The following is a 13306-nucleotide window of genomic DNA, read 5'->3' as shown; positions in this document are numbered from 1 at the left end:
AGGAAGGAAGAGAGAAAGACAGTCCAGGCTTTTCCAGAGCACACATGCAGGAGAAAGCACAATCAACACATCACATTCTGGCAAATGCAAGTACATCATTAGCAGACTATAAATGCAGAACAGGACACAGCAGAAAAAACTGTGTGACCAGAATCCACCAAAACACCAAGTTTCCTAAGCCAGAACTTAGAGTAGCAACATTTTTAAGGTAGTTAAATCACGGCCAGAGCTGTTGCTAGTAAATCATAGTCTACCTCACCTGCCGAGCCAAGTCTCTCCACAGAAGAATCCGTTTCCATCCCTGGTCCCAGAAAATGACTTGGACACAGTTTCTATGTCTCTTTGCTGGCTCCCCTTTCCCTATTCCCTGCTATTGGAAGGGACTCTTCCTAATTCCCAAGTAAAATAAAAAGAAAGAAAACAGAGTCAAAAAAGCAAGGAATTTACCTTCCACAGGTTCTTGCCTTCTAGCAGAAATATAACTGTCTGTCCATAGCTGTAACTAAAACAAACCTTATAACTTCAAATTAGACCATAACCTAAGGTGGTCCAAGCAAAATCACCACCCGAGGATCAAACTGCTCTATTATAATTGTCTGTTAATTAAGAAAAATTAAAGTTCCTATCTCATATAGACACAAAAATAAATTCCAAAAGTATTAAAATGCAGAATATAAAAATATGACAAAAGCACAAGAAAACCTGGCTAAATATTTGTCATAATCCTGTAACATAGAAGGCTCTTCTAGATAAGAAACCTAAAAGACATAATGGGATAAACTGACAGATTTAACAACACAAAAAATGTAAAACCTCTATAGAGCAGAACACACCAAGAATGACACTAAAAAATAGTCAACAAACTAGGGAAGAAATACTTGTAACATGTGAAGAAAAACTGAAGAGGATAAAAATATAATCCATAAAATATGAAGATGATATAAATCAATTTTTTAAAAAAATCCAACAGAAAAAAATGCACAATCAATTCATATAATGTATTGGGTAAACACATCTGTTCAAAAAGCTAGTGTTTAAAGAAATAAAAATTTGAATTCCAATGATATATAATTTACCCCATTAGACTGATAAAATGAAAAAAAAGTCATATAAGTATTGACAAGGATGTGTGAAAATGGGTGCAAATTCTATTGATACAAACATAAATAAGTACAAATTTTTTGGCGGGCAATCTGGGAATATTGATTAAAGTTTTTCAATTGCATCTATCTTTAAAACAGAAATTGTACGTCTAGGTAATTCATACTGCAGGAAGACTCGCAAAAGATACACAATGACAACTTACATAGCAAGACTGTAAATGCAAGAGCTATAAACAACCTAAATATTTATCCATCAATAATTGACTGGCTGGGGCTTCCCTGGTGGCGCAGTGGTTGAGAGTCCGCCTGCCGATGCAGGGGACGCAGGTTCGTGCCCCGGTCCGGGAAGATCCCACATGCCGCGGAGCGGCTGGGCCCGTGAGCCATGGCCGCTGAGCCTGTGCGTCCGGAGCCTGTGCTCCGCAACGGGAGGGGCCACAACACTGAGAGGCCCGCGTACCGCAAAAAAAAAAAAAAAAAAATTGACTGGCTACCTAAGCTACAATGGACTATGCAGCTTTGAAAAAAGAATGATGTAGTGACATGGGAAAACATTACAAAATGTTGAATGAAAAAAGCTGTAACAGCTCATTGTCTAATCTTATTTTGATTTTCTTTAAATCAAACGTGCATGTATTAAAGAAGTGGGACTGGCAGCAGGGGGTGTTTACTTTCTGCTTTGAAGTACTGCATCGTTTTACCTTTTTGTTTTTACTTTTTTTGAATATGCATAACTTTTATACCTAAACAATTATTCTACAAAGCCATACCAAATGTCGGAAACAGTTTACAGTGTTAAGTCTTAGACTCTTAATTACTGTTGTCCTTTCTAAAGTATGTACCAAGGTTCTGACAGAAAGAAAATGCCCAAGGACCTGATTCAAAGCAGACCATAGTGCCATGCCTACAATCTCTGACTTTTCCAAGTGAAGCCACCTTGGGATTTAAACACTGCTAGAACATAGTATGGTCTTACCAACATTTGGTACGGTGGGTCTCCTTAACTCTAGCCATTCTAATAGGTGTGTAATGGTATCTCATTGTGGTTTTAATTAGCATTTCCCTCAAAACTAATAATGTTGAGCATCTTTTCATTTGTTTATATGTTATCTACATATATATATATATATATATATATACACACATATATATATGAAGTACAGTATCTATCTGAATATTTTTAATTAGGTCATTTCTTTTTCTTATTGTTTTATCTGAAGAGTTCTTTGTAGATTCTAAATACAAGTCATTAATCAGGAATATGCTTGGCAAACAATTTCTCCCAGTATGTGGCATCTCTTTTCATTCTCTTACCAGAGTCTTTCAAAGAGCAGACTTTAATTTTAATAATGTCTAATGTGTCAATTTGTTCCGTTATAGATTGTGCTTTTGGTGTTGTTTCTAAGAAATCATTACCTACCTGAGGTCTCAAAGGTTTTCTCCTGTGTTTTCTACTAGAAGCTTTAGGTTGCAAACTTAGGTCTCTGAACCATTGTGAATTAATTTTTCTACATGGTGCAAAGTATGGATTAAATTTCATATTTTGTATATTGATATCCAAAGTTCAAGCACTATTAGTGGAAAAGGCTATATTTTCCCCATTGTATTGCTTTTGTGTTTTTGTCAAAAATCAGTTATCTATATGTAAGTATGTTTATTTCTGGACTACCTATTCTGTTTCATGGATCTGTGTTTGTCCATCTTTACGCAAATGCCATTTTTACCACAGCTTTATAAAAATTCTTGAAACTAGGTAGTGTTGGCTCCCCAATACTGTTCTTTTTCAAAGTTGTTTTAGATATTCTAAGTTCTTGCAATTCCACGTGAAATTATTTTAGGCAAAAATGCCTTCAAGGATTAGAGTAGAATTCCCCTGAATTTACAGATTAATGTGGTGAAATTTTAACAAAGTTGAGCCTTCCAACCTGTGTACATGACATACAGTCAATTCTCATTATTGAGATGATGATATCTCAATGATAGCTATGTTTTTTAATGTTCCCACAGTGAACTATCAAATACTGAATCACTGCTTCTGAGGAAATAAAAGGTTAGGTTCCTGTAAGCCCCTGGTCATAACATTTTTGTTAGTCAATTAATAAATAACCCTGTTTTATCTGTGTTTCTGGCTAAAATCCCTTACTTAATATATACTGTTGAATCACTAATATTGAACTCACAACTAACAGTAACTCCTGCCTGAATGAAGTTTATCTAAACACATACATCTTACCCCTAAGGCATATCACAGCCTTCCTGTGCTTAGGGACACTACAAAGCACTTCAGCACTATGCTTGGGGGCCATTTTAAACAGCCAAATCACCAACATAAAGCACAAAAATTCGAAAAATGTGGCACTAAATAAACAGAGAAAAGGATGCTTGCTTATAGCCAGAGAACTGAAACAAGAAAGCAGAGTGTCACCTTGTTCAGCCTCAGTTCAGATTGCGCACAAAGGGCAACTCAAATTTTTCACACTCTGCAGGTGTCAGCAAATGATCACAAAAGTGTTGCAAGTATTATTTTGGGGTTACATATAAATTTTAGCAAATAGACCAATTCACAAATACAGAATACATGAATAATGAGGATCAAATGGATCTCTCAATTTACTTAGGTATCCTTTCATTTCAGCAGTATTTTATATTACTGAACATAAATATTCTTTTAACTTACTTTGTTGTATTTATCCATATATGTATTTCATATTTTTGATACTGTTGTAAATGGGTTTTTTTTCAGATTCTTCCTTGCTAATGTATAGAAGTACAGCAAATTTTTGCATATTGATCTTGCATCCTTCAATCTTACTATACTTATTCATTAGGTCTAGTAGAAGTCTATCAAATTTTCTACATAGAAAATCAGGTAATCTGTGAATTAGGACAGTTTTATTCCTTTCTTTGCAATGTGAATACCATTTATTTCCTTTTCTTGCCCTACTGCACTAGCTACAACCTCCAGGACAATGCTGAAAAGGACTGGTGAAAGTAGACATCTCTAACTTGTTTCTAATTTTAGAAAAAAGTGTTTAATCTTTCCACCAATAAGTACAATATCAGCAAACAAAGTTTGTCATGGATGCCCATTTTCATACTGAGGAAGTTCATTTCTATTCCTGGTTTACTGAAGGCTTTTTTAAAAATCAGGAATGGTTACTGGATTAGTCGAATGATTTTTCTGCATCTATTGAAATGACTGTTTACTTTCTTAATGTGGGGAATTATATATATTATTTGATTTTTTTGAATGTTAAACCAACCTTACATTCCTGGGGTAAACCCCACATGGTCATGACATAATATCCTTTTAAAATTTTGTTGAATTTGATTTGCTAAAATTCTGTTTAGATTTTTTACATCTATGTTTGTGAGTAGTATTGTTCTGTAGTTTCCTTGGAATGTCTTTGTCTGGTTCTGGTACCCCAGTAATGCTGACATCAAAGTCTTTGGAAAACATTCCCTCCACTTCAAATATTTTTGAAAAGTTTGTGTAGAATCAATATTATCTCTTCCTATAGTATTTAGTATAATTCACCAGTGAAACTATCTGAACCTGGAGTTTTCTTTGTGAGAACATTTTTTAAGTACAAATTTCGTATCTTTACTACATATAAGGCTATTCAGATTATCTCTTATTTTCTTCTGCTTCCTTTGGGATCTGTTCTTTTCTACATTATTAAGGTGGAAATTAAAGTCACTTATTTGAGACCTTTCTTCCTTTCTAGTATAGATATTTAGAGCTACAGATTTCCCACTAAGTACTGTTTTAGCAGCATCTTCCAATACATTGTGCTTCTGTTCTTACACAACTTAAAATACTTTATAATTTCCCTTTTGATTTCTTCTTTTAATCATGAATTACTTATAAGCATGCTATTTAATTTCCAAATATTGGGGATTTACCAAGGATCTTTCTATTAATGATTTCTAATTTAACTGCACTGTGATCTGAGAAGATTCTTTGTATGAGCTGAATCCTTTTGAATTTATTGAGACTTGTTTTATGGCCCAGAATATAGTCTATCTTGGTAAATGTTCTGTGTGAACTTGTGAACAAATGTGTATTCTGCTCTTCTTGAGTAAAGTGGTCTGTAAATGCAGCCAGGTCAAGTTGACAGTGTTACCCAAGTTAACTATATCTTTGTAATTTTTCTGTCCATTTGTTATATCAATTATTGAGAGGGGTTACTGAAATCTCTGACTATAATTGTGAATGTTTCCTTGAATTTCTATTAGTTTGTGCTTCATTTGTTTTGAGCTTAGGTACATAAATACTTAGCATTGGTATGTCCTCTTAATTAACTGATCCCTTTATTGTTATGAAATGATCTTATTTTTACCAGGTAATAAATATTCCTTGCTCTCAAATCTATTTTGATATTAATAAAACCAAGTTTTATTAAAGAAACTCCAAGTTTCTTTCAACTAAGTTAGCATGTTATGTCTTTTTCATTATTTTATTTTTAACCTATTTATGTTTATAGTTACTATTTCTTACAGGCAAATATATGGTTGGGTCTTGCTTTTTAATCCAATTTCAGCCTTTAAATTGGGACATTTAGACTATTTACTTTTTAAAAAATATCAAACGCTACACAAATTTATGTGTCATATTTGTACATCTTCTCTGTATCATTCCAGTTTTAATATATGTGCTGCTGAAGCAACACTAGACTATCTACATTTAATGTGATTATATGTTATCATTAGGTTTGAGCCTATCATCCTGCTATTTATTTTATATTTTTCCCATCTGGTCTTTGTTCCCTTCATCTTTTTGTGGTTTCTGCTGAAGTATTTTGTATATTCAATTCTATCTACTTTTTTTGGCTTATTAGTTATAACTTTTTGTTTTGCTCTTTTACTGGCTGCTTTAGAGTTTATTATATATACCTTTAACTTATCATAGTCTACCTTTATATTATACCACATAATCAAGGGCATTAGAATCTTTAATAACATCCCTCCCTTTCTCCCTCAACCTTCAAGCTACTGTTATTATGCATTGTAATTTTATGTAAAAGCCACACGATACCTTAATATTTTTGCTTTAAACAATAAATTACCTTTTAGAAAGATTAAACTAATAAAAAAAACTTATACATTTACCCAAGTAATTACCATTTCTGCTTTTTTCATCTTTTTCATTTTCCTGCTGCCTGAAGGACATTGTTTATAATTTTTCTTGTAGTGGGGGAGTGCTGAGTAAGGAATTTGCATAGACATTTCTCCAATAATGATATACAAACAGCCGACACGCATATGAAAAGATATTAAAATCACTAGTATCAAAGCAATGCAAATGAAAACCATAAGATACCACTTCATACCTATTAAGACGGCCATTACCAAAAAAAGAAAGAAAGGAAGGGAAGGAGGAAAAAAATAAGTATTGGTGAGGACGTGGGGAACTTGGAACCCTTGTTCATTATTAGTGGGAATTCGAAATCATGTAGCCACTATGGAAAACAGTAATTAAACACAGAATTACCATAGGATCCAGCAATTTCACTCCTGGAAAAATAGACCCAGAATAACAGAAAGCAGGGACTTGAACAGATATATGCACCCCCATGTTCACTGCAGCATTATTCACAACAGCCAAAAGGTGGAAGCACCCCAAGTGTCTACCAATGGATGAGTGAATAAATAAAATGTGGTATATATATAAAACGGAATATTATTCAGCCTTAAAAAGGAAATTGTGACACAGGCTATAACACGAATGAACTTCGAAGACATTATGCTAAATAAAATAAGCCAGTCACAAAAGGACTTGTACAATTCCACTTATACGAGATATCGAGAGCAGTCAAACTCATAAAGACAGAAAGTAGAATGGTGGTTGACAGGGGCTGGTGGATTGGAGAATGGGGAGTCAGTGTTTTAATGGGTACAGAGTTTCAGTTTGGGAATATCAAGAAGTTCTGCAGATGGGTGTTGGTGATGGTGATGGTTATACAACACTGTTCAGCTACTTAGTGCCACCATACACTTAAAAATGGTTAAAATGGGGGACTTCTCTGGTGGCACAGTGCTTGGGAATCCGCCTGCCAATGCACAGGGCACGCATTCCAGCCCTGGTCTGGGAAGATCTCACATGCTGCAGAGCAACTAAGCCCATGCACCACAACTACTGAGCCTGTGCTCTAAAGCCTGCATGCCACAATTACTGAAGCCTGTGTGCCTAGAGACCGTGCTCTGCAACAAGAGAAGCCACAGCAATGAGAAGCCCATGCACCACAATGAAGAGTAGCCCCCGCTCACCGCAAATAGAGAGAAAGCCTGCATGAAGAAACAAAGACCCAACGCAGCCAAAAAAAACAAATTAATTTTTAAAAAGATGGTTAAAATGGTAAATTTTGTTATATATATTTTACCACAATTAAAAATTTAAAAATAAAACAAAAAAGTCACTTTTTTGTTTCCTCTGAAATTTTTTTTTATTGAAGTATAGCTGATTTACAATGTTGTATTAGTTTCAGGTGCACAGCAAAGTGATTTAGTTATATATCTATATTTTTTCAGGTTCTTTTCCATTATAGGTTATTACAAGATATAGAATATAGCTCCCTGTGCTATACAGTGGGTCCTTGTTGTTTATTTTATATATAGTAGTGTGTATCTGTTAATCCCAAACTCCTAATATATCCCTCCCCTGCCTTTCCCCTTTGCTAACCATAAATTTGTTTTCTATGTCTGTGAGTCTAGTTCTGTTTTGTAAATAAGTTCCTTTGTATGACAAGTCACTTCTTTTCGGAAAGCATTTTCAGTGGGAACAGAATCCAAAGTTGACAAGTATTTTATAGTCTTTTAAAAATGTCACTCCACTCTTTTCTGGCTTGCAGTGTCCAACAAAAACTCTGTCATTCTTGTCTCTATTTCTCTGTTCATGTCTTTTTTTCCTCTGACTGCTTTTAAGATTTCCTTTCACTATCACTGATTTTCAGCCATTTGATTATGATGTGCCTTAGTGTGGGTTTTTAAATGTTTCTTTCAAATCAGATTCATTGAGCTTTCCAGATCTATGGAGTTTATAGTTTTTTGTTTTGGGGGTCTTTTTTTAGTTCATTAAACACAGAAAATATTCAGTCATTATTTGTTCTAATATTTTTCTGTTCCCCCTCCCTTCTCCTGAGAATCTAATTACTTTATCTTAGACTATATATTATCCAACAGCTCATAGATGCTGTTCATTTTTTTTCAGTCTTTTCACTCTGTGCTTCACTTTGGATAGTTGTTATTCCTACGTATTCAAGCTCACTTATCTTTTCTTCTACAGTGTCTTATCTGCTATTAATTCCATCAAGTATCTTTTTCTTTCAGATACTACATTCTTCATTTCTAGAATTTCCATTTAAGCGTATTTTTGTATCTTTTATTTCTATTCTCTTCATTTTTCTATTTTCTTCTCCCTTCCTGAACACTGACAGCATATTAGTAGCAACTCTTTTGACAGCTTTGTCTGCTAAATCAATCATCATTGTCATTTCTGGGTCTCTTTCTATTGATTGATCTTTTTTTACCCTAGTTATGGGTCATATTTTCATGCTTCGTTGCAACCTTTTTAATTTTCTAATTGAAAGGAAACTGACATAACATCAAATTAACCATTTCAAAGTGAAGACATCAGTAGCATTTAGTACAGTCACAACGTTGTGCAAACACCTCTACTTAGTTCCAAAACATTTTTATCACACCAAACTAAACTCGGTACCCATTAGGCAGTTACTCCCCTTTCCTCCTCACCCCCAGGACCTGACAACAACCAACCTGTGCTCTGTCTCTATAGATTTACTTATTCTAGACATTTCATATAAATGGAATCAGACAACATGTGACCCTGGTGTCTGACTTCTTTCACGTAGCAAAATGTTTTTGAGCTTCACCACATTGTACTATGTATCAGTACATCATCTCTTCTTACAGCTAAATAATATTCTATGGTGTGTATGTACCACAATTTGTTTACCCAGTCATCTAGCCATTTGGGCTGCTTCTACCAACTGGCCATTGTAAATAGTGTTACTATGAACATGTGTGTACCTATATTTGGTACCTGTTTTCAATTCTTTTGGGTATACATCTAGAGTGGAATTGCATGGTAATTGTATGTTTAACTTTTTAAAGAACTGCCAAACTGTTTTCCACAGAAGCTGAAACACTTTACATTCCCACCTGCATTGTACAGGTGTTCTGATTTCTCCACATCACCATCAACACTTGTTACTGTTGGTCTCTTTGAATCTAACCATACTAGTGAGCCTGAAGGGGTACTAATTGTGGTTTTCATTTGCATTTCCCTAACTACTAATGAGGTTGAGTATTTGTTCATGTGCATGTTGGCCATATGTACATCTTCTTTGGAGAACTGTCTATGTCCTTTACCCATTTTTAGTTGGGTTGTCTTTTTTTTTCTAATATTTATTCATTTATTTTTGGCTGCATCAGATCTTAGTTGCGGCACGCAGGATCTTTTGTTGCAGCACGTGGACTCTTCGTTGCAGCATGCAGGCTTCTCTATAGTTGTGGTGTGTGGGCTTCTCTCTAGTTGTGGCGTGTGGGCTCCAGAGCACACGGGCTCTCTAGTTGTGGCACACAGGCTCCAGAGCACATGGGCTCTGCAGTTGCCACATGCGGGCTCAGTAGTTGTGGTGCACAGGGGCTTAGTTGCCCCACAGCATATGGGATCTTAGTTCCCCAACCAGGGATCGAATACGCATCTCCTGCATTGGAAGGCAGATTCTTAACCACTGGACCACCAGGGAAGTCCCTGAGTTGCCTTTTTATTGTTGAGTTGTAAGAGTTATAGTTCTTATATTTAGGTCTTTGATCCATCTTGAGTTAATTTTTGTACGTGGTGTGAGGTAGGGATCCAAGTTTATTCTTTTGCATGTGGATATCCAGTTGTCCCAGAACTATCTGTTGAAGATATTATTCTTTCCTGCATTGAGTGGTCTTGGCAATCTTGTCAAAAATCAGTTGGCTATATAAGTATTAGTTTATTTCTAGCCTCTCAATTCTATTCCATTGGTCTATACCTCTTTCCTTATGCCAGAACCACACTGTTTTGATTACTATAGTTTTACAATATGATTTGAAATGGGGGAGGTATGAACCCTCCAACTGTGTTCTCTTTCAAGACTGTTTTGGCTATTTAGGCCCACTGAAATTCCATAAGAAGTTGAAGATCAGCTTTTCAAGTTCTGCAAAAATGGTCACTGGAATTTTGATAGACATCATATTGAATATGTACACTGTTTTGCAAGGTATTGCCATCTTAATGTTAAGTCTTCAAATCCATAAACACAAAATATCTTTCCATTTATTTAGGTCTTCTTTAGTATCTTTCAACAGTGTTGTATAGTTTTCAGAGTACAGGTCTTTCAATTCCTGTATGCTTTTAGATGCTAGTATGAATGGAACTGTTTTCTTAATTTCCTTTTTGGATTCTATACCGCTGGTATACAGAAACACAATTGTATTTTGTGTGATCTTGTACTTACAACTTTTCTGAATTCATTTGTTAGCTCTATTTGGTTTTTTGTAGATTCTTTGGGATTTTCTATATATCAATACATGGTAACATGTCATCTACAAATAAAAATAGTTTTACTTCTTCCTTCCCAATTTGGATGTCTTTTATTCCTTTTTCTTGTCTAACTGCTCTGGCTATAACTTCCAGTACAATGTTGAATAGCAGTGGTGAGGACAGGCATCCTTGCCTTGTCCCTGAACATAAGGAGAAAGTTTTTAGTCTTTCACCATCGAACTGGATGCTAGCTGTGAGTTTTTCATAAATGCCCTTTATCATGCTGAAGAAGTGCCCTTCTATTCCTAGTTTTTGAGTGTTTCTAATACGAACAGGTGTTGGATTTTGTCAAATGCTTTCTGTATCAACTGATACAGAAAGGTGATCATGTGAGGGTTTCTTTCCATTGCTCTATTAATGTAGTGGATTACACTGATTGATTTTCCTATGCTGAACCACTCTTGCATTCCTGGAATAAATCCCACTTGGTCATGGTGTATAATCCTTTATATATATTGTTGGATTCAGTTTGTTAGTATTTTGTTGAGGGTTTTTGCATCTATATTCATAAGGAATATTGATCTGTAGTGGTTTTTTTTTCATGGTGTCTTTGTTTGGCTTTGGTATCAGAGTAATACTGGCCTCATAGAATGAATTAGGAAGTATTGCCTCCTCTCCTATGTTTTGGAAGAGTTTGAGAAGGATTGGTGCTAATTCTTCTTTAAATGTTTGGTAGAATTCATCAGTGAAGCCATCTGGTCCTGGACTTTTCCTTGTTTGGGAGGGATTTTTTAAAAAATAAATTTGTTTGTTTGTTTATGGCTGCAATGGGTCTTCGTTGCTGCACGCGGGCTTTCTCTAAGTTGCGACGAGTGGGGGCTACTCTTCATTGAGGCATGTGCAGGTGTATCATTGCAGTGGCTTCTCTTGTTGCAGAGCACAGGCTCTAGGTGCACGGGCTTCAATAATTGTGGCTTGTGGGTTCAGTAGCTGTGGCTCACGGGCTCTAGAGCGCAGGCTCAGTAGTTGTGGCATATGGGCTTAGTTGCTCTGCAGCATGTGGGATCTTCCCAGACCAAGGCTCAAATCCGTGTCCCCTGCATTAGCAGGAGGATTCTTAACCACTGTGCCACCAGGGAAGTCCCAGGATTGTTTTTTTTTAACTGATTCAATCTGTTTACTTCTTATAGGGCTGTTGATATTTTCTATTTCTTCTTAAATCAGTTTTGGTAATCTGTGTTTCTAGAAATTTGTCCATTGCATGTAGGTTATCCAATTTGTTGTTCACAGTACTATCTTATAATCTTTTTAATTTCTTTAAGGTCATGGTAATGTCACCACCTTCATTTCTGATTTTAGTTATATTCGTCTTTGCTCTTTTTGTCAGTCTAGCTAAAGATCTGTCAATTTTGTTATCTTTTCAAAGAACCAACTTTTAGTTTTGCTGATTCCCTATACTGTTTCCCATTCTCTATTTTGTTTATCTCCACTTTAATCTTTATCATTTTCTTTCTTCAGCTAGCTTTGGGTTTAATTTTGCTCTTTTTCTAGTTTTCTTAAGGTGAAAAGTTAGGTTATTTGTTTGAGATCGTTCTTTTTAAATGTAGGTGTTTAATGCTATAAATTTCCCTCTGAGCACTGCTTTCACTGCATCCCACACATTATCGTATATTGTGTTTTCATTTTCATGTGTCTTTAATTATTTTCTAATTTCCCCTATGATTTCTTCTTTGACCTCTTGGTTATTTAAGAGTGAGTGTACTGTTTAAATACTACATATTTTGGAGGTTTTGGGTACTCTGTCACTGATTTCTAGCTTCAATCCACTGTGAACAGAGAAGATACTTTGTATGATTTCAATCTTTCAAAATGTATTGAGACTTGTTTTGTGGCCTAACATATGGCCTATTCCTGGAGAATGCTTTATGTGCACTTAATAAGAATTTGTATGTTGCTGTTGCTGAACACTCTGTATGTATCTGTTAGGTCTAATTAGCTTATAGTGTTGTTCAAGTCCTCTATTTCCTTACTGATCTTCTGTCTAGATGCTCTATCCCTTATTCAAGGTAAGGCAAGCATTTTAATTTTGAATTGGATGACAAACACTAGGAATTTTACATTGTTGGGTACTGAATTGTGTTGTATTCCGCTATACAGTGTTGGACTTTGTTCTGGTGCACAGTTAAATTACTTGGGATAACTTGGAGCCTTCTGAAGACTCTTTCCAATGCCCTGTGTATTACAAGGTATTTACACTCTAGATAATGGAGACACAAACTATTCCCAGTTTTGTGTGAGCTCCAGAAACTGTTTTCTTACTGCTTTCCAGTAGTTCTTTCCCTGACTTTGAGTAGGTCCTGCCATGCATCTACAGATCAGAACTGAGCCAAGGACTCAAGAAGAACCCTCTGCAGCTCTCCAGAATGCATATGTGCTTGAGTGTACTCTTTAACATATATTCGCCACTCTCCCCCAAAGCTCCCTTCTCTCCAGTACTCTGACCTACAATTCTAACCGCCACCTTGGTCTTCCTAAACTCTTATCTCTGTTTCCTAATCCCAACAAAATTGGGCTCTGTTTTGATTCCTCCTCGCACTACAGCCTGTAAACAACTTCCAGGCTCTACTGTAAACTAGTGCGATAGAAGGGCTTACCTCATTTGTTTCTA

General features: G+C 35.6%; 1 protein-coding gene across 6 annotated transcripts in view; it reads right to left on the bottom strand.

Annotated features, from left to right (window-relative positions):
- Positions 1–13306, bottom strand: part of STAU2 (staufen double-stranded RNA binding protein 2) — a 301499-nt gene that overhangs the window by 273696 nt on the left and 14497 nt on the right. For 2 of the 6 annotated variants that reach the window (XM_082601324.1, XM_082601325.1), the window contains exon 2: positions 260–389. The exons of the other annotated variants lie outside the window; for them this stretch is intronic. In XM_082601324.1, the coding sequence (XP_082457450.1) occupies positions 260–299 (40 nt within the window). In that variant the 5' untranslated portion in view covers positions 300–389. The remainder of the gene's footprint in view (positions 1–259; positions 390–13306) is intronic. 6 annotated transcript variants of the gene reach the window in all.

This window comes from Mesoplodon mirus (genome assembly GCF_964341445.2).
Source record: "Mesoplodon mirus genome assembly, chromosome: 16".
NCBI lineage: Eukaryota > Metazoa > Chordata > Mammalia > Artiodactyla > Ziphiidae > Mesoplodon > Mesoplodon mirus.
This window is presented reverse-complemented; position numbering and strand designations above follow the sequence as displayed.